Source organism: Naumovozyma dairenensis, chromosome 4 (genome assembly GCF_000227115.2).
Source record: "Naumovozyma dairenensis CBS 421 chromosome 4, complete genome".
Lineage (NCBI taxonomy): Eukaryota > Fungi > Ascomycota > Saccharomycetes > Saccharomycetales > Saccharomycetaceae > Naumovozyma > Naumovozyma dairenensis.
Genome location: NC_016482.1, coordinates 619,597 through 646,849, shown reverse-complemented (window position 1 = coordinate 646,849; position 27,253 = coordinate 619,597). Strand labels below are relative to the sequence as shown.

General features: G+C 34.5%; 10 protein-coding genes across 10 annotated transcripts; 3 read left to right on the top strand and 7 right to left on the bottom strand.

The window, feature by feature from the left end:
* Nucleotides 1–101: 101 nt before the first annotated feature.
* MTC2 (Mtc2p) lies at nucleotides 102–1,190 on the bottom strand (the record flags this gene model as incomplete). The annotated part of the gene is made up of 1 exon (XM_003669786.1): nucleotides 102–1,190. One exon carries the CDS (start codon nucleotides 1,188–1,190, stop codon nucleotides 102–104), a length of 1,089 nt encoding a protein of 362 aa, XP_003669834.1.
* A 331-nt stretch (nucleotides 1,191–1,521) lies between these two features.
* On the top strand, nucleotides 1,522–2,289 carry UTP11 (rRNA-processing protein UTP11; the record flags this gene model as incomplete). Its single annotated transcript, XM_003669785.1, has 1 exon — nucleotides 1,522–2,289. The coding sequence occupies one exon, from the start codon at nucleotides 1,522–1,524 to the stop codon at nucleotides 2,287–2,289; it is 768 nt and encodes a 255-aa protein (XP_003669833.1).
* Nucleotides 2,290–2,500: 211 nt separating this feature from the next.
* On the bottom strand, nucleotides 2,501–7,048 carry HSL1 (protein kinase HSL1; the record flags this gene model as incomplete). Its single annotated transcript, XM_003669784.1, has 1 exon — nucleotides 2,501–7,048. The coding sequence occupies one exon, from the start codon at nucleotides 7,046–7,048 to the stop codon at nucleotides 2,501–2,503; it is 4,548 nt and encodes a 1,515-aa protein (XP_003669832.1).
* Nucleotides 7,049–8,190: 1,142 nt separating this feature from the next.
* On the bottom strand, nucleotides 8,191–11,115 carry GAC1 (protein phosphatase regulator GAC1; the record flags this gene model as incomplete). Its single annotated transcript, XM_003669783.1, has 1 exon — nucleotides 8,191–11,115. One exon carries the CDS (start codon nucleotides 11,113–11,115, stop codon nucleotides 8,191–8,193), a length of 2,925 nt encoding a protein of 974 aa, XP_003669831.1.
* A 2,087-nt stretch (nucleotides 11,116–13,202) lies between these two features.
* NDAI0D02730 (uncharacterized protein) lies at nucleotides 13,203–16,880 on the bottom strand (the record flags this gene model as incomplete). The annotated part of the gene is made up of 1 exon (XM_003669782.1): nucleotides 13,203–16,880. One exon carries the CDS (start codon nucleotides 16,878–16,880, stop codon nucleotides 13,203–13,205), a length of 3,678 nt encoding a protein of 1,225 aa, XP_003669830.1.
* Nucleotides 16,881–18,050: 1,170 nt separating this feature from the next.
* Nucleotides 18,051–18,887, bottom strand: DCI1 (putative dodecenoyl-CoA isomerase DCI1; the record flags this gene model as incomplete). The annotated part of the gene is made up of 1 exon (XM_003669781.1): nucleotides 18,051–18,887. The coding sequence occupies one exon, from the start codon at nucleotides 18,885–18,887 to the stop codon at nucleotides 18,051–18,053; it is 837 nt and encodes a 278-aa protein (XP_003669829.1).
* Nucleotides 18,888–19,661: 774 nt separating this feature from the next.
* LAS17 (actin-binding protein LAS17) lies at nucleotides 19,662–21,647 on the top strand (the record flags this gene model as incomplete). The annotated part of the gene is made up of 1 exon (XM_003669780.1): nucleotides 19,662–21,647. One exon carries the CDS (start codon nucleotides 19,662–19,664, stop codon nucleotides 21,645–21,647), a length of 1,986 nt encoding a protein of 661 aa, XP_003669828.1.
* A 595-nt stretch (nucleotides 21,648–22,242) lies between these two features.
* On the bottom strand, nucleotides 22,243–22,926 carry RPS30B (40S ribosomal protein eS30; the record flags this gene model as incomplete). The annotated part of the gene is made up of 2 exons (XM_003669779.1): nucleotides 22,243–22,431; nucleotides 22,924–22,926. The coding sequence occupies 2 exons, from the start codon at nucleotides 22,924–22,926 to the stop codon at nucleotides 22,243–22,245; spliced, it is 192 nt and encodes a 63-aa protein (XP_003669827.1).
* A 769-nt stretch (nucleotides 22,927–23,695) lies between these two features.
* Nucleotides 23,696–24,886, top strand: SER1 (O-phospho-L-serine:2-oxoglutarate transaminase; the record flags this gene model as incomplete). Its single annotated transcript, XM_003669778.1, has 1 exon — nucleotides 23,696–24,886. The coding sequence occupies one exon, from the start codon at nucleotides 23,696–23,698 to the stop codon at nucleotides 24,884–24,886; it is 1,191 nt and encodes a 396-aa protein (XP_003669826.1).
* A 736-nt stretch (nucleotides 24,887–25,622) lies between these two features.
* GCD7 (translation initiation factor eIF2B subunit beta) lies at nucleotides 25,623–26,783 on the bottom strand (the record flags this gene model as incomplete). The annotated part of the gene is made up of 1 exon (XM_003669777.1): nucleotides 25,623–26,783. One exon carries the CDS (start codon nucleotides 26,781–26,783, stop codon nucleotides 25,623–25,625), a length of 1,161 nt encoding a protein of 386 aa, XP_003669825.1.
* Nucleotides 26,784–27,253: the final 470 nt, after the last annotated feature.

Genomic DNA, 27,253 nt, shown 5'->3' with positions numbered 1-27,253 from the left:
TTTTTTTTCATGTACATACATCCTAAGATATAGAATAAACCAACTTTTGTTTAGTTGAGTGCAAATCAACTGTTCCATTTGATATAGAGAATTCAATAACATTATACAGGAGGTATCACCTTCTTTAAGACATCTTGTACCACAAGAGATTCCAAAAATAGTGGATTCTCCAATTCTTCTACTTCGTACGATTTTACTTTTATTATCTTATCCAACAGTTCATTCACTAATCTGATCTTACTCCCATATAAAATACTATTGTCCCTCTCGGGCTTGTTGATGAGATTTAAATGCATTGGAAAATACCATGCTGCTGCTTGTTTTATATACCGAGGAATTATATATTTCTTTCCTCCGTTAATGCTGATTAATTTGGATAACTGTATAACGTCTTTCAATGAATCCATATGGGCCCCTCCACCTTTTGCTCTATAACTTAATCGATGCATTCTGATGTGAACAATGATATCAAGAATATATTTTCTTACTACTGGTTGCAAATACACATCTGAGTAGGAACTGTGAACCTCATGTAAAAGTTGAATGGTTCCTGCTGAACCGGATGATTCTGTACCACTATCAATAGACGACCCGGGGGATATAGAAGCTGTATCCTGAGAACTGTTTGAACAGACTGGAACTGTCTTACCATGCGTCGATACTTTAGGTTCAGAACAGGCAAGCCAAAATTTATGTTTTAACCAATCGTCAAGTTTGATACATGGCTGTAAGATAGCTAAGTCTTTCCCAAGGATCGCTCGGCGAGATCCTTTCTCTTCTCTTCTGTATGTAGCCTTATCCCAAGTAATAATCCCTATAATGACGTGTGTTTGCGCTTTCGGATTCTTCTCATTGGAAACTTTAATAGCATTCATAATTCTTACTAAATTGAGTTGATCAGACGATGGTAAAGTATTCATGTTAGGAATAATAGATATCACAATCTTGTCATCATCACTTTCGGCACTCAAATCTTTCTCTTCATAGCTTGTTTGAAGATCTGATATTTTTGATACAACAGTACATGAAGCTGCCTTCTGTCCACATGAATAATCATTTTCAATAGTCATCTTAATAATATCCTCCGGCTTCTTGTCTCCTACTTGACAAATGCATAAAAAACTTCTCTTGGCAGCAACACTATATCGAAAACACGTCTGAAAATCTACTAATTTGTAATTTGCATCCATTTTAGTCCAACTTTAACGAATATAAGCAATGTAGATAAACTCATATCTAGTTCTAGCGATCAAGTATCCATTTGCTGTATATCCCTTTTTTCTAACTGTGTTTCTTTCAACCGTATTGTCAGCTTTATTGATATTCAAAAATCCCCCACGCCGTTTCTTCTGAATTTTTTTTCTGGAGGTGACACGAAGTGAAAATTTTGATATAACTCATCGCAACTTTTGTAATGACAAACTGTTATACATTTAGACATCAGATAATCAAGAATATCGTTAAGAGAAAGCTATTAGGAAGGCACATAGCTGACTGATTTGATCTAATCATTATTACAAAATGGCTAAACTGGTTCATGATGTGCAAAAGAAACAACACAGGGAACGTTCTCAATTGAATAGTCGTTCAAGACTTGGGTTCTTGGAGAAACATAAAGATTATGTTAAACGTGCCCAAGATTATCACAGAAAGGAAAATACTTTGAAGATACTTAGAAGTAAAGTGAAGGAAAGAAATCCAGATGAATATTACCATGCTATGCATTCAAGGAGGGTCGATGCTAAGGGACTTTTAGTGACCAGCCGTCGCGGCGAAGATGAAGATGAATCATTATCTACTGATCAGGTTAAGCTACTGAAAACTCAAGATAGTAATTACGTTAGAACCTTAAGGCAGGTAGAATTGAAAAAATTGGAAAATAAATCCAAGACTTTGATGTTTTCAGCCAGTGGGAATCACACAGTTTTTGTTGATAATAGAGATGATTTCAAAAGCTTTAATGCAGAAGAGCATTTCGGGACGACTACTGAACTTCTAACGAGAAATGAAAATAGATTAACGAAGGAACAGTTGATACATAGTGCGTTAATGAATCCATCTGGCAATATAGCATCTTCATCTGCTATTATGCCGAGAGAGTCCTTAAATAAAAAGAAACTAAAAAAATTCAAGATTGTTAAACAACATTTGGAAAGAGAAAATCAATTGAAAGAGGTACAAAGTAGGATGGATATGCAAAGGGAAGTCATGAAAAAGGGATCCAAGAAGAAAATTATTGATACAAGGGGAAAAGTTTCTTTTAAATGGAAGAAACAACGTAAACGTTAAGCTAGGTTATGCGATATTCTATAAAGCTGTATATTAAACAAAACTAAGCATCAATTCTACTATATATCATTCTCATATCTGTCCGTTTTTCTACAAAGACGCTATCTGTACCTTATTGGAAAATAAAATCTTTTGGATTATGGTATTTAGGTAGTAATTTATTATAGTATATACAACGTTACAGACAAGACATTTTTCATAGTGTCTTCTGTTAAGATGATTGGTTCTTCTTTTCCATCGATTTGAGTAATGCATTGACATCTCTGTTAAAATTAATAAAAGTAGCTTCTGATTCTGGACTGTAGTTCTTACCTTTCTTCTTAATCGTTATTACAGTAGATTTGTTATTAATGGTCCCAATACTGAGTTTGAATTTAAAATTACCTTTTGAGAATCGACAGTCATATTCTACTCGTTCTTTATTACCTTTTCTATCTAATTCCTTTAGTTGGAAATCAATACCTTTCTTTCCGAACTCACCTAGAGATAACATATGAACATCATCAAACGGAATGTTCGTTACATGATGCTCGGTTAATTTTGACTTGCTCGTATTGGTTTTGAATCCACCAAATAACTTGGAAAACCAGCTCTGTTTATGTGCTATTGGGACTGGTTCAGTCTTTTTTACAAAATCGGTTTGAGGTTTAACAACTGATTTTTTCTTTGGTCTTTTGTCTTCAATAGTTTTATTCGAATCGTTGATTATATGCTCATTGTCCATAACATCTTCCATTTGAACAGCAACATCTGGAACTACAGATACGTGCTTTGTGGTATTTCTATCACTAGGCTTTGTAACTTCAGGCTCATTATGGTCCATAGATCCCATTTCTTTGTATATTTCCGCACCTTCTTCTCTCCTCTCCTCGTCATCAAATAACATTGTAATTCTATTTTTTTCTGCTGACTCATTCTTTAAATTATTCTTCTTGTTCAGCCTTAATATATCACTTTGCTTTTCTCTTTGAACATCTTCATCACCTTCATCAAGATCTTTGAACATAGACAAAACGCTCCCAGAGATATCATCTTTCTCTTCTCTTGTCAATAAATCTGAAAATCTCTTGTCTAGCAAATTATCGGTTTTCGTTTTCTCTGGAGTCAATTTAAATTTTGATATTATTTGTTCAGTGGTTTCTCTTGGGAAAGATTGATTAATATTATTATTTGCATATAAACTGATTCTAACATTAGCTCTTGGCGACGTGACGATATGAGCCGTATTGACTGTATCAATGGAAACCACTTTCTTGTAAGGATTATCTTGTGAATCAGTTTCTGATGAGGATGTCTCAGATGAGCTTGTTTCAATGATTGGGTCTTCAAAAATATTGACTCCTGAATGATTCGCTATTGGTGTATGTATCCTTGTAGACTTCATATCACTTCCAAAACCGTATTGGTTAATGTCTGTATTATTAGTTATCTTAACTGCTTGTGCTGTGAATGTATTCGTTGGGATTTCCATGGCATAAGACAAGTCAGAAAATTCATTCATGTCGGCGGAGGCTGTTTCGATGTCTAAGTTATGAGGTGTTGGGACAAAGGAAGGGCCCTCTTCTTTTTCCATAATAACAGTATGTAGCTTTTGACTTGTCGGATCACGATGGATAACGCTACCCATTTGATTATGATGGATCGGAGTTGATTGGAGAAGTTGACTCGACCTTCTCGAATTGTATAGAAGATCTGGATTATTAGAGTCATCTGACAAGAAGTCATTGAGATTTTTGAAAGTCATGGATTGATTTAGCAAACCAGAAGGTAGGGATAATAGTGGTTTTTGAATTATGCTGGATTGAGCTAGTATACTTGGAGCGGTAGTGTCGACATCTTTTGAATTCCTAGTACTTGTCTTAGATAAATGTTGAGAATTGGCAATACCAATTTGGGGATCTACAACAAATATTGATTCTCTGCCAGTTTTCCAATCATCTTGTTTTCTTACGTTCTTCTGGAAGTTATTCGGCAGCGATGGCTTTCTTTTGGTATTCTTCAATAACGATGCAAAGATATTTGAGTTTTGTTCTCTACTAGGTTGAGAGAAATTACGGCGAGGATCTAAGGAATGTGGTACAGCAGGAGCGTTTGGTTCTGAAGTCATGCGTAGAGGGTTGTAGTTTGACATTTGATGGCCATTTTTCTCAATGCTGGGTAAAGCAGACACTGGTTTATTTTTCGAATGCATTTCGGTTGATTTTTCATGCTCGTTTGGACCGTAGGTGTTTGTAATATTTTTAAGTACTAATCTATCAGATTTATTATTCTCACTAACTGTATTATTTTTTACTTGGGTTGAATTATTGTGAAAAGGGAATGCGGGTTTCATACCTGGAGAAAGACCATCGATATCGGAACTTTTAGCGATATGTGTACCTATTGACGATGTTATTGTTTCGTTAATAGAACCAAAATTAGTGATTGTATCATTGTCTTGAGCATTTTCTTCTCTTATATTTTGTTCACTATATGTAACTTGTTCTATGTTTGACAGTGCCCCTGTTCCAAATCTTTTTCTTCTTTTTCCTTCTTCTTCTTCTTCTTCTTCCATAATTTTATTCAAAGCATTACCAAATAATATTTGCTCACATAATATTTCAAAATCATTATTATTTGATTCTAGAGAGCGGTTAGATGATGAGACAGGAATATTTGTATTCGTAGGCAGCGCAATATCTTCAGCGATGAACTCCTTTAGATTAATAGAACGTTTAGAGATTGATTGTAATGAATATAATGATCTCTTAGATTCAGAGTTTTGTAACGTTCTTCTAACTTTCTTTACATACAGTGATTTCTTTGATGAAGAGGTACGTAATGATTTGATTGATACACTTGGTTGTAGAGTTCTTTTCGGGCTCGCAAGTGGGGTAGAAGTATTTAACGCCCTTTTGGATGGTGACTTAATCAATAGGAGATTGGACGATGAGCATGTTGATGGTACTCTTGACTTAAAAGATGCCATTGACGGACTTAGCTTGAAACTACGTGAATTGGATGCTGTAAAAATAGGTATTGCCGGCACCATTGAAGGCACTTCGTTTTTGAAAGGATGTAGGCTGAATTGTGATTTCTGAGTTACCATAGGAGCATTTCCTTCTACATCTTCTACTGTATAGCTATCTTCGACGTTGGATTCTTCTTTTTGATTGCTTTTTACGTTTGGTGCTACAGAGGGAAGATTCTTTTGTTTCATTGGAGTATGCGAAAGTGATGATATAATTGTAGCTGTTGGTAATGATTCCCGTTCGGCTGGTTTAACCACTGGTTTAGCTGAATGACGTTGTTTATATTGTAACAAAAGAGAGTAAAATAATTTTTCCTCAGATATTGGTTTCTGTAATAACTTTGCGATGATTATATCACGAGATGTACCATGCCATAATATCTGTAAATTTTTCAATATTGATTCATCTATATCCATTCTTGAATTTAGAGTGATGTTTTCCGGTGATATTGAATCTAGCAAATGAAGGTCTGAGTTAGATTTACCCTTGACCATATGCTTCTTTTTGGATGATTTTTCATATTTTAAGATTAAAGGATGGTTTAATATTTCAACAGTAGTCAATCTTTTGGAAGGACTAACAACTAGAATTCTGGAAATAAGATCTTTAGCTTCATCACTTAAATTTTTAGGCATTTGATATTTCCCAGCTTGAACTTTCAATAATAATTTTTTAATATTATCATCATTGAATGGTAGATGGCCTGTTAGAAGTGCAAATAAAATAATCCCACATGACCAAACATCGCTTGGACCACCATGATACGATTTACCCATAACAATTTCTGGTGATGCATAATGTGGGGAACCACATGATGTTTGCAATAATTTCTTAGGTAATTCCAAAGCAGCCATTCCGAAATCAGCGATTTTAATGGATTTCTTTTTCTTATCTATCAATAAATTTTCTGGTTTTAAATCACGATGGCAAATGTTAAAAGAATGACAATATGAAACACCTTGTATAATTTGTTTGAAATAATGAATTGCTTCAGCTTCCGGTAATTTACCCCTAGAGACTAAATAATCGAATAATTCACCACCGTCTACGTATTCTAAAATCAAATATAATTCAGATTTATTCTCCCACACTTCATAAAGCCCCATTACATTTGGATGAGAGATGAGTTTCATGATTACAATTTCCCTTTCGATCCCATAGGTATTATTTTGAATATTATTATTATTATTACTATTATTGTTATTGTTGTTGTTGTTATTGTAGTTGTTATTAGTATCATTATTATTAGTGTTACTATTTTTATCTTTCAATCCAATATTAGACACCAAGGATGCAGAATTAGAAGCAGAAGAAGTTGCAGACATGAAAGAGATGTTTGAATTTGAATTTTTCATAACGAATTTATTTCTCTTTGGTACAATCTTAATGGCAGCTAATTGACCAGTTTCCACATTTTTAGCCAAGCGAACTCTTCCTGACGAACCTTTACCCAGTGTTTTACCTAGTTTCCATGGGCCCACTGTATCTCTTGATTTTCTTTTAGATGATTTTGTATTTGTATTAGTTGTGAATTGAGAGTCCTGTTGTGATAATCTTTTCGTGGCATCGTTGACTGATTGAACTACTCGTTCTAAATGTTGAGTCGATTTTTTACTGGATAATATATTGTTATTTATTTTTGGATTTATGTTCTCATTATTGATTTTCCTTGACATGGCTGCTTTAGCAGCGTTTTGAGCTGCGATATTGGTATCGTGATATTTGTTTCTAGAGACGACGGATGTCATTATTGATTGTAACGTGTTACTTTTTTCTTGTGATGCGGTTTTTTGTTGAATTTAAATATTTTCTATAGGATTTTTTAAAGGAATGAATTGTAGTTGGTTAAGGTATTTGTTGTGAGTTGACACTCGAGGAATGAAAGAACAGTGAGTGAGTGAGTGAGTGAGTTTTTGACTTTGGTGTCCTTGATCGAAGTTCGTGGTAGTACGATATTATAATCTTAATAATCAATGAATTGGAAGCAGCACTTTTATTGTTATGATAAATCGTTATTCTTCAGAAAGCAAATGTTTTCTTCTATGAAACAAATGTATTATATTTGATTATAAAAGACCAACTCTGCAATGGTGTTCAATTTTGTTGTAAACTTCCAGATAATCTCTTAATTCCTTTAGAATCACCAAAACGCGAAAAAAAATATTTTGACGTTATTTTTAAAAATTCGTACGTTTGTAAATGCGAAGAAAACACTGCAGGGAAGACACCAAAACGCCAAAACACGTTAAGTTGTTTGACGCGTTAGCTATATAAAAGAAAGTGATCCACACAGGGAGAAGAATAACAAAAGAGTATTTGGCATTTGAGTAAGGACACTGTACTTACTACTTAACTCTTTCTGTAGCATGTCTTTCTTTTTAGCTGTGAACTTCATTGTTAGTAGGATTTGCTATAGGTATACGGCAAACTCTACTAGGCACCACTATTTTGTATAGAACATATCAAAAGCTAGATGGTAGAGGCAGTACAGATTATATTACATTTTTTATAGTACCAGCTTAGATAAAACCCCAGAAAAGTTGAATGTTTAATTAGCTCTATATATTCAATTACTTTTGTAATGCTGCAGCAACACATATCCTTCTGTTCCGCGCCACGATATTTATTAATGGTCTAAGTGGTAGTACCATTAAAAACGGAAAGGATGCTATATATCACATCCTCAAGGTTTGCGCATGTCTTCTTATAAAGGACACCTCGACTATATAAAACGAAATATGAGATCCAAAATGGAAAAAGATAAAATATTTTTATGCGGTAAAAAAATAATTATTAATCTATATGAATACAAAAGGGTTGATATGAAAATTGAATTGAAAATTGAAGTAAAAAAAAAGAAAAAAGGTTGCTTGTTTGTATGTTGTTTTTTCTAAAGCCATCGATCATGACCTTGAGATAAGATCGGCGGCGTTGTACTTAGAAATGAATTACTATGCAAACTTGTATCTGTTGAAGAATAACTTTGGATGTTACTGTTATTGGTGTTTGTGTCAGTATTATTATCGTTATTATGATCACTATTAATATTGTCTAAAGAACCAGCTAAAGCAATAGGTGTATTGATGAATTCATTTTGCATTTTATTATGCTCTTCAAAATCGTTCTCTTCTTCTTGTTGTCGTTCTTGCTCTTCAGTAGTGGATTGTTCTTGCTTGGGATTATAAAAGCAATAGGATTCTAAAAAAGCTTGATATGTTAAATCTTTCAAACCTGATTTTTTGACTGAAAGTTTACTTCGTTCAGTATCAAAGTCAGGTATTGGATGATAGCTAACTGTTGATAATGCTTTATCTGTTATTGTATTGGTATTGGTATCATTGTGTGGAATATTAAGGTTTAGGTTTTGTTTCATTTTTTGTTTTTGTTCGTGTTCTGGATCCAAATTCAGTATAATGGTGTTTGAATTTGTTTTAGATTTCGTAATTGAAGCTGTATTTGAAATAGTTGCTGAATTTGGAATTGAATTTAAATTTGAATTTGAATTTGAAGTAGGTTCTGTGAATATAGTTAAATTGTCTCTTGAATTTGTTAAGTTTAATGAACTTTCCTTTGATATGTTCGGTGGTTCCAATGGAACTGAGAATCCCAATAGTGTATCTGTAGAGTTATTATTTTTATCATGAATAAAAATTCTTGATGTATTCGTATCATTAAGCGTTTGAGAATATATATTATTATTTGTATCATCAATGGTTGTATTAGTGCCAATACTTTGGGAATCATCAAAGAAATTAAGATCAGCGCTATTATCTCGGCTTTGATCATTGTAATTCTCTGGTATGATACCACCTATTATGGTACCATCATTTACAGGTGTATTTCCATTGTTATTATATGTAGATAAAAATGGAGATGAATAATTGAAGCATGAATCTTCATTATCATTGTCATTTAATGGGTTATTATTTGGATTTTTCAAGTTAACAGAATTGAACGAATAATTATACAGATTTGCATCTGTTAATAAGGTATCATTTGGTTCATATAGATCAGAATAATCAAAATTATTAGTAATATGTGGATCTGTTGATGGAGAAACTGTAGAAGTAGCTGAAGAACTTGGCAAGGTGAAACTTTCTGTATTCGTGTAGGAAGTTGAAGTGCTCTTTAAGGGGTATTGTAATGAGTTGAAAGAACTCGATGAAGAAGTATCAGATAATAACGTATCATTGCTGTTATGAGAGGATGAATTAAGAGTTGATGATTGTGAAACTGGCAAGGAAGAACCAGCTTGATTGTCGAATGAAGTTGACATGCCTGTATTTAAACCTGAGTTCTTGTTATAATAGGTGATCATCTTATTGTCTATTAAATTGTCGATATTTTCGATAACTTCATTTGATCTTGCAGGTCTCTTAACAAATGGTGTAGTATCATTATGATATAAATGTTTTAATGGAGAAGTATTATAATAGTCTGTGTTATCACTAAACGTTCTTTGAGATGATGTTGTTGATATTGATGGTGTGTTAGGTATGAATGTTGTATTGTTGAAATTAGTGAGTGATCTTGGTTGATTAGGCTCTACTGATAATGAAGAATAAAAAAAGTCTTTATTTGGAGTGATATTTTCCTTATTACTAATCTTTGGAGTTTGATCTATCGAAGCATTCTGGAATGTAGCAATTAGAGATATATGATAATTTTGGTAATTATTATTATCGTAATATGTTTCATTATTAACATCGTAACGACAACAAAGCTCTATACTTAAATTATTCTGATCCACTTTAGATGATAACAAATTTTTCACTTGTAAAAAGAATTTCAAAGAATTTAAATCGATGATGAATTTGAATTCGTCAATGTTTGATGTTATTGATTTATTATACACAGCACTAACATAATGCATATCTTTCCAATGGTTGAAAGTAAATTTAACTTCCGAAAATTTTTCAAAATTCAAATTGTTAACGTATATTAAACCAACAATTTTATAAGAATCCTTTGGATCCTGATCTAAGGAATGTAGTCTAATATTTTGGCCTTGTAAGAACTGGAAAAGAGATGATTCTAATGATTCCTTAGAAACATAACAATTATTCTGGAACGGTACCACATTCGAACTTTTGATATTCCAATTAATAGAATCAAAAGAACGAGGGTTTACATAAAGAGAAAGTGATTCTCCATGTGCACCTGAACTGTGTAATAAATCATCAGTTGGACTATGATAAGTGAAATGGTTCCCATGATTGTTATCAATCAAGGAATGATGATTATGCGCATTATTTACCATATTGTGACCGTCATCATTTTCCATAACATCTAAAAGTAAAGAACGGCGATGATGAGGACGAATAAATTTATAGTCTGAACTTCTACGTCCGTCAAGTTCATCATCGTCATAGTCATCGTCATAGACGTCATCATCATCAAGCAGATCATCTGGGTCAGTACCGATATCTGAATTGTAAAAATCATCTAGATGGAAATCGTTCAAATCATTGTAATAATTGAACATTTTTTCATTTTTTAAAAGATCAGGTAGCAAAGATCTATTATTAAACCAGAATTTTTCAGTTTCTAATTCAATATCGTTTTCCAAATCAAAGCTATATTCATTACCACGACGACGACTTCCAGCACTGCGAGTATTATCATCATCATCATCGTGAAGACGCGGTGAGCCCAAGGGAGAGTTTTCAGTTGATATTATTATTGGTTCATCCCTATAATCGAACCGTTTAATTGTAGTTAATTGAGGGGCAAATCTAACATTTTTTGGAATAGAAGTATCTGAATGGGACTTGGATATAGTTGAGAGTTTCAAAGAAGATTTCAGTTTCTTCATATTTGGATGAATGTGCCAGCACAGGGATTGTTGAAGTACTAGTAATCAAGATCGGAATTACTATTTAAACAATAGTATTAGTCAGAAAGGAGAAAGACACAAAAGGTGAGGGAAACTGGAGTGTGGCACTGTGTTAGTGTCTTAGTTCAGCTTCTTATTTCTTATCAAGATATAGAATATCTATTGTTTCCTTTTTGTGAGCCCAGATTTTGTTTTTTTAGAAAAAAAATTGTTTATGCCAAAGAAGTTCTTTTTTGTATGACAAAACAGTTTAATTTTTAAAATGAGTAGAAGAAGCTCCTTATAAAACAACAAATAGAAGATAACTTCTGTTACAGGAAAAGGGCAACCACGACAGAAATGAAGGAAAACTTGAAATGCGAGGAAAAATGATTCAAAGCAAGCCAAAATAAAATAAATAAATAAATAAAATGTACATGTGTACGTGTGTTCGTTAGGTTACCCCCATCTGCGGGATTCTTCTATCTGTGGGGAGTGAGCATAACAGCCCTCTTCCCCCCTTCCCTCCCTTCTTCTTCCCCTTGCAGAGAGATTTCCCGCGGAACAGCATACAGAGAAGAGTCGACTCCGCACTTTACCTGCATTAGTGGTATCTGACGTTGACAATTGAAGCAGCGACGGGGCGTTCCTTCTTTTTTTTTTGAGCAGTTAATGCAGTCCCAGCAATATCTCGTATAAGCATATGAATCAGCTACCTTTTCATTTGCAACTTTTGAAATACCACAAATTCTTCACTGCCAGTACCTTGTAGAATGCAGTGGCTTTTTATGCTGCATAAAAAACATTTTTTTCAAAAGGGATAAAACTTTAAAAATACGGGGTACGGGCATATAACAGCCGGGGACAAACAGCGCAGGCCATTTCTTACGTAAATAGTTCATCAGATTTCAAATTTCAAGTCGCTAAAAAAGAAAGAAAAGAAAAAAAAAAAAGAAAAGGACCAACAACAAACAAATTTACCAAACAAGACAACATCTCTAAAAAACGGAGATAACTTGCGTCCCCTTCAAGAATATCAATGTGTAACGTGCTGAGAAGGGAAAACGCGTAACCTTCTTCCGGGAGGAGACACCGAAGGGAACCTCTTAGAGGAGAAGCAACCATGCACGCATTCTCCATTGTTCAAAAGAAAACATGTCCACATTAGGTAACCCCACACTTAAATACCGAATCAGGAGATTGTGAATTGCGGGCAAAAACACTAAGAAACCCCGAACTCAAAGAACAACCCGTACACACTTCGAGAAAATTCAAAACCAACTTTTGCCGCCAAAGTACAAACTGATTTCCTAAAAGGGTAACTCGAAACATTAGAAAACACTGTCAAAAGAAGTAAACTCAGTATTTCCAATGTCAAAACAATGTGTACAACCTGCTCTTCGTACGTACCAGCCTCTCAAAGTGGCCCAAAAACTGGCCACTACTGTCCCACCTGGGTACGTTCAAAATCGTTGTTGTCCACATAGTGACAGCTTTCAAGTACCCACGTAGGTATATGTGAAAGATTAATATCCGGTCTCAAAAAGATCTGAGACCTATCTACGTAGTCCGCACCCACGTCATTATCTAAATACAAAACGTTAACTAGAAATAAGAACTAAAGACTTCTGTACGTGGATATCCATCAAAGTTGACAACCTGTGTCTTCAGCTAAGTCCATACGGGCATTAATCAAAGTTGAATAAAAAAAACTACATATGGTTTTTTCCCTCACTTGTTTCCTCGAAATTTTTAATTATCTGGAACGATTATGTACTAATGAGGGAAAGAAAAAACATTTATACGACTATAAACTATACATTGGAAACCGGATTGAAGTTTTTTCTAACGTCGAGAATGCAAAACCGCCATTGGAAAAATCGTTTGAATACAGTGCGTACGTACGTAGACTATAGGATAAATATTAAACATGCATTTATTGCAGAAAATCTTAATTAAAGTACGTAGTTAGTCACATTAAAGCTATATGAGGACATCGAAGTACGGACCTAGCCTTGGACAGACTTAATGTATTTTCTTACATCATTTCCATCTCTCTTGTGTGTGAGTGAGATCGAACAGTTCATTTAAGTGAGAAACCCGTAGTCATCGTTAACTGTCCAAAAATCTTCCACGGGACCTGACGAGATTAAATTTGATTCCCCAGTAGAGACAGTAGTATTCATACCACCATTTTGTCCATTGTAATTCAGCCTACCGGTACTATTGATACTGTCTGAATTGTTGTTTTGATACGTCATATTAGCAGGGCTGGTGCTTAAGGCAACATTGACGTTTTCACTTCCTGTTTGGGTAAAAGAAAGAAAAGTTCCTCCCTTAACATTCTGTGAATAAACATCTTGGCGATTAGTACTAGACCTATTTGTATTGTTATGGTTGCTCATGAAGTTATCCCCGTTGTTACCGTCATGATTCATCATGCTAATGCTATGAATTTGGTTTGAATTTTGATGCTCGTTTGGATTGGGAGCAGAAGAGGGATAAATGTCAATCATTTGATTTTTGGCTTCGCTGTTTAGCAAATTAACAACTGAATCATTAGTCCAAGTAGATATATTGTTGATCATATCGTGTGTACCATTACTAAACAATATTGACGTTTCCCTTTCAATCTTTGATTTTTTTTGGTCATTTGTTGTATGAATATTATCGTTATAATTATGGGTGGTATTATTAGTACCTAATACTGACAATCCAGAATAACTAGTATTATTATTAACAATGGCACCAGTTAAGTTAGGATTAGTTGGTAATTTTATTTTTAGTGTATTGGAGTGATTCATCATATTTCCCTTTTGCATGGCATCGAAGAATCCATCACTAATAGTTGGATTATTAATCTCTACATCACTCCTATTGTCCGTTCTAAACATGGTGTTACTATCAATTGGGACATCTTGACCTATTGAATAATTTAGTGATGATAAATAAGCTTGTAAATTTTGTTGGGCAACTTGTTGTTGCAATAATGCCTGTCTTTGGGCTTGCCAATCAAATTCTGTACCATTTGTAGGTTTCTTGACTATATATTGTTCGGCTTCATTATTATCCACATTGTAAATGATCTTTCGCTTTTTGTTTGGCATATTTCCGTCATGATTGGAGGACACATATGTTGTTTCGTTTTCATTGCTACTTAACAAATGGGATAATCCTCTAGGGACCGAAGTCTTCTCTAACAATCCTTGTTTCTTTTTAAATATTTCTTGCTCTTTTAAGTCTACTTGTGAATTCTCGACAAATCCCAAATGTTCTTCTGCTTGTCTTTTACCAAAAGTCCTTTTTATTGCAGGTGGCATACCAGATCTCATAGTTGAATTTTGTATCATATTATTGTTATTATCATTATTTTGATTCATACCTTCATTATATCCATTATCTTTAGAATGCATTTCTGAATTTGTTAATTCATTCTTTCCCCTAAAATGCGCCTTCATATAGATTAATTCAGCAGAATCAGGTCCACATCTTTCAATTAAATTACCGACAGTTGCATTCATCAATTGATCAAAGGTATCTCTAAATATCCTAGCAAAATTGGACCTTTCAGTCATTACATACAAGCAAACAGAGCATGCCCTTAAATCATCCATTGTGGAGAATAAACTTGCATTAACTAAAGGTCTAGTATGCTTAGAGGCATCACCAAGTTTTTTCCTTCTTTCATCATCATAATTCCTTGCTAACCACATACAATAAATCAAAGTGACACCTGCTACGAAGACTGTATGGACGGCAGGTGTGGAATGACCAGTAACTGTCTTTTGATGGAAAATCTTGTATAATTGACATATTTGACCTGCTGCAGCTTGACATTCTCTAAATAATCTATCCTTTGGTGTTAATATTTCTAAATATGGTTGTATTAAAAGACGAACAGATCGATAGTAATATAATTTCAATGTTTCATTTTCGAAATTCCTAATGTGATCAGTTGAACATTCTGCTCTCCAAACCTCTAATGATTGGAAAATATCCCTAACTAATGGTAGTTGTTCCCTTAGGACAAATTTATCATGATGGTTCGTAGTGAGAGCAGCTGTATTGGTAGTTACGTTGAAATTTTTATCTGGTAATATTCCTAATTCTTCCACAAATTGAGATTCAATTCTTCTTAATTTCAAAGATTGGTTAATGAAATGGACACCCTTATGGTGAGTAGTAGTAGTACCTTTTTCATGTGGTTGGTATAAGGGCGGTTCCTTTTGATGTTGACTTGTATTAAAAGAAGATTCATCAAACAAGGGTAAATCAATATCAGATTCTTTAATTATGTATGATTTCCCCACTGCTACACAAATCATTCTTTCTAATAAATAAACACACCAAAAGATTCTTAGTTTTTTATTAGCCAAAACGGTATCATCATGATCATTTCTTCTATTTAATTTTAAATCTAATTGACAAATTTTCATGACATCCCCAATAATTTCATATAATACCATTGAATCTCTATCTGTTCTCAAGATGTACAATACCAATAAAGTTAATAGTTCAACTTTTTCCATTGATGTCAATTGAGAACCACAACGGGTGATATGTCTTATAGCTGTTGAGAAGTATCTAACTGGAGGTTGACCTTTATATTTCCCCGTGGTCATATGTAAACATGCAGAAATACTATACACAAGCCACATTCTACCACAGTTGAAATGGAATTCATTTGGGGGGTATCTATATATTCTATTGTTGATATATGCTTCATGGAATGAATATATTTCATTTTCATCAAGTAATGGATATTTGAATTGTAACCTTGTGAAAAATGTATCTAGGAATGATCTTGATAATTGTTCGTCGAATTCAAAAGCAGGATCATATGAGAGAAATTCTTTCAAATTATATTTAGCAAAGATACATTTGGAAAAATCAATGGAATCTAGCGAATCGGATGACAATGCGGGGATGGAAGATGACAGTGGACGTGCCTGTATTAATGATGCTGCTGTATTTGAACCATTATTGGCAATGGTATTACTGATATTACTATACAATATTGTTCCTATTTGGGTTGTAGTAGACGTTGGAGGCTGTATGGTTGCAAGTCTTGGGGCGGGAGCTGCAATTTGCGATGAGTTCGGATTCCCAATTGTACCGATATTACTTGGTAAAGATGATGGAGGCGGCGGCAGTACACCGACAGTATTTTTATTGTTACTGTTATTTGTAACGGTTGTTGATATATTTGCTTCATTGTTTGTTGCTGATGCTAGATCCCCGATGTTTCCCAACAGATGAGTAATCTTCTTATATTGGGCTATCTTTTTATTATATGCTGCACTACCTGGAGTCAATTCCACCAATTTCTCCAAATATTTCAATTTCTTCTCTAACAATACCGTATATTCATCTTTTCCATCATTTATGCCATGGCTACTGTTACTATTTCCATTGCTTGACGATTGGTCAACTCTACTGTCTATTATGCCTACTCCCACGAAACTACCCGGGGGAGTCTGTGACATGGAGGGTGAATTTTTCCTTGAGGAAACGCTATCGCCATTAGATGAACTTTTGGATATATATCTTGCTGGTTGAACACATTTCACAGCAGCTTTCAAACAAGCGGTACAACTCGGCAATTTATGATCACATTTCTGTTTCCTTCTTCTACATAAAAGACATGACCTAGAACGGCCCTTCTTATCTTGTAGTAGAGCGTCAGGGTTATCACCTGCGTCTTCCAATTCCTTTTGAAATCGTTCTATTTTTTCTTCACTAATCTCCTTCTTTGGACGACCCATTGTTTTGTTTTGTATTGTCTTCGTTTTGCCACTGGCTTCGTACTTAGTGTTATTCAATGAGTTATTAGTAATTAATTTTCCTATATATATTTTTTATTGGTTTCGGCTTCTTATTTCTCAAACTGTACTCTGTTCTGGAGTTCTAATTGAAGAGACAGATCTGACAACAAAAAGTAAAACATGTATTTTTAATGGTAGGCAGGTATTCCTGCCCAGGCTCGAAGCCAACGATAGGAAACTTGTCTTTAAAAGGAGATGAAACCGGACGAGTTGAAAGGAAATTGGGAATTGGGAATTGGGAATCGTAAGCAGAGTATCGAGAAATGAGGACGGAGAAGGTCGAAGACCAAAAGAGAGATAATAATGAAGGATACATAAGCCCGACCGCAGGGAAACTTGCGTAGGGGACCACTTTTTTTCCTTTCGAGAAAAAAACGGAGAGACAAAAATTCCTTCCTCCGAACCGGGAAGAGCCGATCCTTGGCCGGAGAAGGCTTCGCAGGGGGACGCCGTTTTAAATCGGCCGTGAAATTTTATTCGACTTTAAAATGTGATTAGTAGATGAAGTAAGCGGCTGACAATTTCCGGACAAAGGCAAAGAAAACAAATAAAAAAAACGGTGGAGTATTTTCTTTTTTTCTGTGCATTTCCCGCTTTCATGGCGAACGAACGAGCGCACAACAGTTTCTGCCAAGTCAACACAACTCCAGTACCCCGGGTAACACCAACAGGTGGGAGAAGATGGTTCAAAAAGTAAAAACACTAAAGAGGGAAGAAGTTATTAACGCCCGCGGTGTTTCCTCTGTTTCCCTTCGGTGCAGTCGCCAAAGAAAACCCCCCGGAATTCCTCGATAGCGTTGGCGGCAAATAAATTAAGGGCTGCTGCTTCTGCTGCTTTCTGCGTACCCTTTGATTTCAAGAAAAAACAACGACACTACTTATATTCAAAGTGGTAGATAGACAATATAATAATCCCAAAAAAAATGAATGTGAAAACTTGGTCTTGCCTGGTCTTATAAAAAATTTTCGCTTAGTCTATAATCAAAGTAACAAGAATATCGCTATGGGCAATGTTCTCTGTTAGAAGGGTGAGAATATATATTATAAAGAGTAAATGTAATGAATAAAAATTAAAACCATTTCGGAAAAAAGATTGCATATCCAGCCCAGTTATAGTTTATGTTTTCTTTCCTTCTTTTGCATTTGTTGGAACCTTTTAAAAGGTTCACCTTCCATCCAAAATGGGAATGTTGCCATGGTTTCTAAAGCTTGTGATTGAAGAAGGCTGGTTCCATATCCAGAATTGTCCCGAATTTGAGTTTTCATCGCTTTCAAATTATTTAATGAAATATTCGTACCTTTCAACTTTTTCTGTAAATCAAGAACTACTTTTTTGTTAAATTCATCAGTATCCTTCATTACGTAGTTATAATTAAGAACTTTCCCCTTTAAATCCTCATATGTTAAAGGTTTACTGAAAATTAAATGTTCGTTCGTTTTATTTATTCCAATTTTTTTCGCTAATGTGACTGAACTCCCCACTTCGGCACTGAAACCTAAATTTGTGAAAGGGAAAAGTAAATAAACAGAATCATTCTTGCAATAAACTATATCACATAACATAACCAAACAGGCACTGAGGCCAACAGCTGGACCATTCAAACAACAAACTAACAATTTTCTATGTTTCCTGAAGGTGTCCGCAACAAAAACGTTGGGTGAAGAGATTACACCAATCATCTGAGAAACTTTTGATGCTCCATTGATTTCGTTATCATTTGCTGGCCTTGAATCTAAAACAGTACTAAATTTTCCACCAGAAGAAAAGAAATCAGCAGTACTTTGTAACGCAGTAATGAATATTTTGGGGTCATTATCTGCCTTTTCTAATAGAAGAGCAATTTCTACGAAATCATCGAATGTCAATGAATTTAAATGTCTTGGATCGTTCAACGTGATGATAAAAACTGGACCTTCAATCCTATAAATAACTCTTTTCTCTTCCATGATGATTTTCTTCTTTGATTATACTTGCGGTACTTAGTGAGAGAAAGGTATAATCCTTTGTATGTTCTCCAACTTTCCAATCTTTACGATTATATTATCTTATATATAACTCTGCATAGCTGTAGCCGTCTCCCCCCATCTTCTCGGAGTTTGGACGGACCTAATATGTTTATTCCCGAACATTTTAGAAAGTAGATCAAAAGTAAACTATTACTCTACATGATATAAAGAAACAGAGAAATATACAGTTTTTGAATAGTGTATACTTCAAGAAATCATTCTTACAACTATTCTGTCTCATAAATCATAAGCGTACCCCCCTTATTATGATTGCAGCGCTCTATTTTAATGCAAACAACTACGTAAGCTATAGAATATTTTCTAAAACTAGGCAGTACCCTGTCATAATTACTAAGTTGAATATTTTGTTCATTCACTACATCAAAAAAATAAAATCATGGAAAGCACATTACATTGTTATCATGTTCATTAATATAGTTAATAGTAACCTTTGTTATAATCAAAATTGGGCCTTCTTACTTTGCCAATTTTCTGGCACGTGATTGTATTTCCCGAAAAGGGGCCCTTTACAAAATAAAATAGTACTTACTTAGAGGGTAATCCATGTATATTGAATTTTTAAAAAAATGTCCTTACAGTACAATTACATGTAGAAGAATGAGTGCCTCAACAATGAATAGCTAAACCCTTTCACGCTTAAAGACTCAAAACAAGGGAACGCCAAAGGAAAATACAATTTGATAGTTTATCATAATGGGTGTTTTAAACTCTCAAGATAAAGATATAATAAAAAGAGCGTTACCGAAATCCTCTAATAAAATTATAGACATAACGGTGGCAAGATTATACATTGCATACCCTGACAAAAGTGAATGGAAATATACTGGTCTATCAGGAGCAATCGCTTTAGTAGATGATACTGTGGGAAACACTTTTTTCTTAAAATTAGTCGACATTAATGGTCATAGAGGTGTCCTTTGGGATCAAGAATTATATGTCAATTTTGAATATTACCAAGATAGAACTTTTTTCCATACTTTTGAATTGGAAGAATGCTTTGCTGGACTTCTCTTTGTGGATATACATGAAGCTGCACATTTCTTGAAAAGAGTACAAAAACGTGAGAAATATGCTTCAAGAAAAACTTTAATGAACAAGAATGCAATTGCTTTGACTAAGAAAATAAAAAAGGAACAAGCATCAACTGTAGTTCATGGCCCCAGAGGTGAAGCTTTGATAGGTAACCAGAGACAAAGGTATCAATACCAGGAAGCGGAACCAATTCCAATAACAAAAAATAAAGCTCCACCCCCTCCTCCGCCAAGTGCACCAACTCCAGGAGAAAGTGATATAGAACAGGACGAAGAAGAAGAGATGTACACAGCACCAACATCCGAGTGGAATTCAGGACCTACAACAAATGAGAGTACTCCAGCCGCGGTAGCGCCTGAAACTACTGCTCATCCAAAGCATAAAGTACCACCATTACCTGAACAATTTGCTCATCCACAGGGCCAAGCACCTTCACCGCCAGCTCCTGGAGGATCGAATAATCCATTCCCATTTCCTGTTCCAGCTGGTGCCCCTCAACTTAGTGCTGGCTCTACACCATTCCCAATTCCAATTCCTCAACCATCAGTTGGCTTCTTCAACCAACAGTCTCCACCTCCACCTCCTATGAATAATTCATTCTATAATCAACAACAGCAACAGCATAGACCTGTACCACAACCTCCTAGTCAAAATGGGTTCCAAAATGCATCTCGTCCAATGCCACTTCCGCCTAGACAAACAGGATTTAATCACAGTGGACCACCCGCACCACCTCCCAGACGTGGACCAGCTCCTCCTCCTCCTCCACATAGACATACTACAACAACTTTCCAAGGGGGTATTGCAAATCCTATCGCTCCAAATTATACAGCCAGTGTTAAGATGAATGCCAATGGAGCAAGGATTGTACCTCCACCTCCGCCAGCAAGAAGAGGACCAGCACCTCCACCACCACCAAGGGCTTCAAGAATCCCACAGCAGCAAGGCCAATCACCTCAACTGCAAATGGGATACCAACTCCCATTCCAAAATCAAAATACAAACTATACTAACGCTAATGCAAATGCAAATGTAAATATGGGTATTCCGCCATTATCTCCACCAGTACAACAACAAGCATATCAGTCAAACGTACCATCCCCACCTTTGACAACGTTTAATACGCAAGGAAACCAGCAAATTCCAGTTGCTCCACCATTCCCAAACAATAATATTAGTAATGTAGGGCCTGGTATGCTACCTCCACCAACAGCAGGAATGCCTGCTCCACCTCCACCTTCGTTCCTTACAAATGCGACATCAAACGCTGCAGCTCCTCCACCACCGCCGCCAGCACCAGCAATACCAATTGCATCAACAACCGAAGGTGCTGGTGGATCTTCAATTAATGAAGCCACAGGTGATCCAGGTAGGGATGCATTATTAGCCTCTATTAGAGGAGCCGGTGGTATCAATGCATTGAAAAAAGTAGATAAATCTCAATTAGATAAACCGTCTGTCTTATTACAAGAAGCTAAAGGTGAGACACCAAGTATGAATAATAATGGTGCTGCTCCTGGCGGTCCACCAGGCGGACCATCAGGTGGTGGGGCTGGTGGATCATTAGCTGATGCATTGGCTGCTGCGTTAAATAAGAGGAAGAATAAGATTGGTGGTGCGGATGATGATCACGGCGATGATTGGTAATCAAAATCATCATCACTTTTTATCTTTTCCTTTGTAATTATTTAAAAGAAATAAAATGTAATTGAAGAATTGTGTTATGAAAGAGGTAACGTTAATATTTAACTGAAAAAAGAAGCTCCCCATAATATATTATTATTGTATTTTCTTTTTATACGAAGTTTTCCTGAGTAAATATTATTAGTTGTCATCGTAATACGTACATATCCAGTCGTAGTAACTGTTTTAACATTTCTGTTCGATTTCCATCCAAAAAGAGATCAAAAATTCAGAGATGACTTAATCTTACTTTTTCTTCTTCTAGGTTCTTTTGACTTTACTTTCTTGAATGGCTAGGTAAACTTTAATATAGAATATACCTGTGAGAGATACATTGACGTCGTTCCGACATAAATAACTGACAAGAGTTATCATATCATGAATAGGATGGATAACATGAATAATAATAGTACATACAATAAGACGGATATATGTGCAGTTTATTATTTTTTTTTATTTTTATATTCTATTTTTTCTTTAAATATATTTGCTTGTATAATAAGGATTTGATGCTCTAGTCTTTGTGATATATTGAATTTTTTATAAAACAATAAGAAACCTAAGAAGCATTTGGAGAAGGATTCATCTTTCTCTTACCGTTGGTCAAAGTAACGTTAACGAATCTTCTTGTGTACAATAATCTCTTGTAAGCACGACCCTTTGGTTGTTTTGGTTTTTCAGTCTTTTCGACCTTTGGAGTTTGAGATTTAACTTTACCAGCACGAGCTAATGAACCGTGAACTTTAGCCTATAACAGAAAAAATTATTACAATCATGCGAAAATATAGCATTCAATAATATTCAACGTTAGTAAAAAAGAACATTTTTTTGCATTCCAGTTTATACAAAACAGGCAGAAGAGAATATTTCAATAAATCATGGGGTCTTGCGCAGTGGTGTCCTTGAAGGTACCCAATAAGATATGTACTTTATGAATGGAACATATTTTTCTTTCCTAATATTTCTCATATTATATTATTGAGCATTTCCCAAGTAAACCCCTAATAATTTGATTACTTCATACATCTCGGATAAAGGTGTATCATATTATCACATTTCCGTGTTCGATTCAACGTCCACTATACATTATTATCGCTGCCCTGCCCTGCCATTGTACAGTCATCACAGCATGTTATTTATGAATCATTTATCTTCACGTATCCTCATGTCAGATCATCTGTTTAAACTGCAGCTTGAATAGAATACAGCTTATTGAATCAATATAGCGTCTTTTACGTACCATTTTTACCTAATTTAATGTTTGCCTCTTTAGGACCTCTCAAAAAGATGTGTTAGTGATAGGCTTATTGTCAACTCCGTTTGATATATAGCTACTGTATTACAGAAAACAGTAACCCGGATTCCATTTGAAATCTCCGCCAGGGAAAACCATGTTATCATGTTATCTTTCAAAAAAGTAATCAAAAGTTTAAAACAATGCGTGGGTGTTTAAAATGCACGGATGTGTACAAGAAAACAGTCAATAAAAACTGGACCGCCCTCCCCTTGTCTGCTTTAATTTCCATATTGATGATGATGATGACAGCGCGGCGTGGCCGGCGTCAGTGAGTGCGTCAGTGTGTGCCCTTTACTCACTCACTCACTCACTCACTCACCGAGACTTTGAGTGAGTGAGTTAGTTGTTTATTTAGTTGAGTTGTTTCACATGTATTCACAATATGTGAGCAAAAAAAATAATGACAGAATACGTACGTAGAATGTAATGACAATGCCACGCCAGATCCCTCACTGTAATCTGCCGTGGCATCTTCTCAACTAGCGACGAAGAAGAAAACAATGATGATTACGCGAACGTTAATTGTCAGAGGAGTCACTCACTACGTACTATATGTATATAATGTAGTGTACAATAGTGTACATAGTGTAGTTTATTTTTCAATATTTTTATTTAAAGGACAAACACAATTGAACTAGCTTTGTCAATATATTTTCTCCAAATACTGTCATTACCCCTAGAGTATCACTAATTCAGACAAACGGAAACTACCCTGATGTCCTTAGAAAGAGAAGAACCAACACATTTCGGTGCTGGTCCAGCACAATTACCAACAGAAGTCCTTCAACAAGCTGCTAAAGATCTATTAAATTATAACAATTTAGGTCTAGGTATTGGTGAAATTTCACATAGATCCAAAGATGCCACTCAAATCATTGAGTCATCCAAACAAAATTTGAAAGAATTAATGAATATCCCTGATACTCATGAAGTTTTCTTCATGCAAGGTGGTGGTACTACTGGATTTTCCTCATTGGCTACTAATTTGGCTGCTGCTTACGTCGGGAAAACTGGTCAAATTGCTAATGCTGGTTATTTGGTTACTGGTTCTTGGTCATTGAAATCATTCCAAGAAGCAAAGAGATTACATGTCCCATGTGAGATTATTTTCAATTCGAAGGATTTCAATGATGAGGGGAAATTTGTGGATATCCCGGATGAATCATTATGGGAAGATCGTGTTAAGGGGAAGAAATTCTCCTATGTGTATCTTTGTGAGAATGAAACTGTTCATGGGATTGAATGGAATCAATTGCCTAAATGTATAGTGGATGATCCAAATATTGAATTGGTAGCTGATTTATCAAGTGATATTTTATCTAGGAAGATTGATGTTTCTAAATATGGTGTAATAATGGCAGGTGCTCAAAAAAATATTGGGTTAGCTGGTTTAACTCTATATATTATTAAGAAATCTATATTGACAAATATCGAAAAAGTTGATGATACTTTATTACATGAATTTGATATTCCTGTTACACCAATTGCATTTGATTATCCAACTGTTGTGAAAAATAATTCTGCTTATAATACTATCCCAATTTTCACTTTACATGTTATGAATTTAGTCTTTGAACATTTAATTAAGAAAGGTGGTGTGGAAGCTCAAGAAAAGGAAAATGATGCAAAGGCTAAAATATTATATGATATATTAGATGCATATCCAAATTTTTATAATTTACCTGTTAAGCCAAATGCAAGATCAAGAATGAATGTTGTTTTCACCTTGAAAAAGGAAGGTTTAGATGAAAAGTTTTTGAAAGATGCTGCGGAAAGAAAATTAACTGGATTAAAGGGTCATCGTTCAGTTGGTGGATTTAGAGCTTCCATTTATAATGCATTGACGTTGGCAAGTGTTGAAAAATTAGTACAATTCATCAAAGACTTTGCAGTGGAAAACCAATAAACAATATATAAAAAAAAAGAACAATTCATGCCTATACTTATAATTGTAGTGGACTTCTCAAATTTACTCAATATTTTTTTTAATGTAACATTCTGTAACGCATCAATCAATCCATTGAATTACTATTATTGTTTTAAAACCAAAATTCTGAATTAATAATATTTCTATATATAGTTTTTTTCTTAAATCATTATGAAAGCTGAATTGTAAGTATCCGTCTTTCTCCTCTTCAAAAAAAGATCCAGTACATAATTTGAAGGTTACTATTACGTAGATATTTATTCACAAGAGGAATTTTATGTCTATAGCACATAAGTGTTTACATTTTGTAAGAAACAAGTCAAAGGTTTACAATGAGAGGTAAATGATATACACAAGATGTGAAACGTTCTAATTACAAATAAGTGCATCGTGGAATTTGAAATTATCGATGCATTCGTACTCAAAGAAGTTTTTCAATATAGCCCATTGAAATAATAATATATGTATGTGTAATCATATAATATTTTTTTTCATCCAGCTCAAGATTGAAATATGGAGGTGGAAATTTCAACCGAGCGAGGCACAGGGCATACAAAACCAAACTTTTAACGTGATTTAATAAACTAATGAATGATTTGATTGTTAATAATAGTAAAGAAAAGGAAGAAAAGATTGTGTATGCTTCATGCGATGTTCGTATATTTATTAGTATTAGATATTAGGTACTCATATGATTCAGATTTCCTCATAACTTTTATTCTAATTGAACGTCAACTTGTTTATAATTGTCCCATGCGATTCTATAAATAAAACTTGGATTAAACCCCCCAATATTAGTAATATAAATATTAATATTTTCAGGTGGTATATAATCAGTAATTGGATTAATTGTATCTAATCTCATCGTACCGTTATTATGACTAGTCTTTGGTAAAATTTGTTGTGAACCACCAAACTCGACGAATTTCTCTTGATCAAATGGATACAATGGTGATAATTTATAAAGACCCGCTACGGCAAACACGGGAGTCTTAAATTCATTAGCACATTCACATACAGAGGAAACACCGGCTGTAGAAGAAATTGACCCACCATTAATGAAAACAGCTCTAGCACCAATGATAACTTTCCCTACACGAGACATTAATGCAAATACAGCACTATCTGGGATAATTATAGTTTCGATATCATGTTGAGCCAGTGTTTTAGCGAATTGATGAGCATTCGATGTGTTAGTTGGGAATCCCTCTGTTACTAGTACTGTAAATGTTCTATTACCACGTTCTCTTGCAGCGATTAAGAATTTGAGTACAGTTTTGGAATCCGGTGTTGGAGTTAATAAGATTTCATGATCATGAATTAAATCTATGGCAATTTGTTGGATACCTTCGTCAATGTTTGTAATTTCATCTATTAGATCTTTGATGCCTTGAATGGCAACTTGACGGAAATCTGTCTTTGTTTTATATTTCTTTGTTTGTGAATTGTTTAAATTTTGTTCTGGTTTCTGTAAAAGGTTAAACATTGATGATATTAAAGGTTCAGCTGTGCTGGAAGAGGAAGAAGTTGCGTTTTGTGGGTCATTAGAAGCGGAAGATTCGTTATTGTCTTCTTCTATTTCATCTCTTAATATGGCTAATATTCTTCTTATTACGTTACCACAACTGAATGCAGTTGGTTGTGCCTTTTCTAATCTATTGGCTAGATGTCTAATTTGAGAAATTAATTCATTGACATGAGACCAACGTGCAGCTGATATGAATCTTTTCAATAGTTGTAATGTTTCTAAGGCAATGGCATATGAACCTTGAATTTGCCTTCTTTTAAGTTTTGCTATGAATGAATCGATGATGACATTTATTTCCGATGCTGATGTTGTGGACGAATTCAATGCCGCTAGATTCAATGAAGACATATTAAAATATATAAAGAAATCTCTTTTCTGTAGATATGATCTGTGTTCGTGGGAAAGGGAAACAATGCTGAAATGTAAATAGGTTTTATTCAAGAGTATTTATACTTGTTATTAAAATGGATTCGTATCAACTTCCTGTTTTGTTAAACCAAAAAGTTCCTGGAAAATTTTTTTTTTTCACTTTGTGGGAAATACGATACAGAAATCCTACGTATGTACTTTCGAAAGGTAAACAGTAAGAAAATTTAAAGCGTTGAAAAAATTAGGTCAATCAATCAATCAATCAATCAATCAATGAACAGACGACAAGCAGCTATATCTGCAAATGGTAAATGATAAATGATAAAGGATTGTTGAAATTGATGTGGGGATTTTTCTATGAAAGATATAAGTTATATATAAAATTGACGTTATATATATATATTTATATATTTGATTGATTATTTATTTTATTTGATAGCTTGCACTTG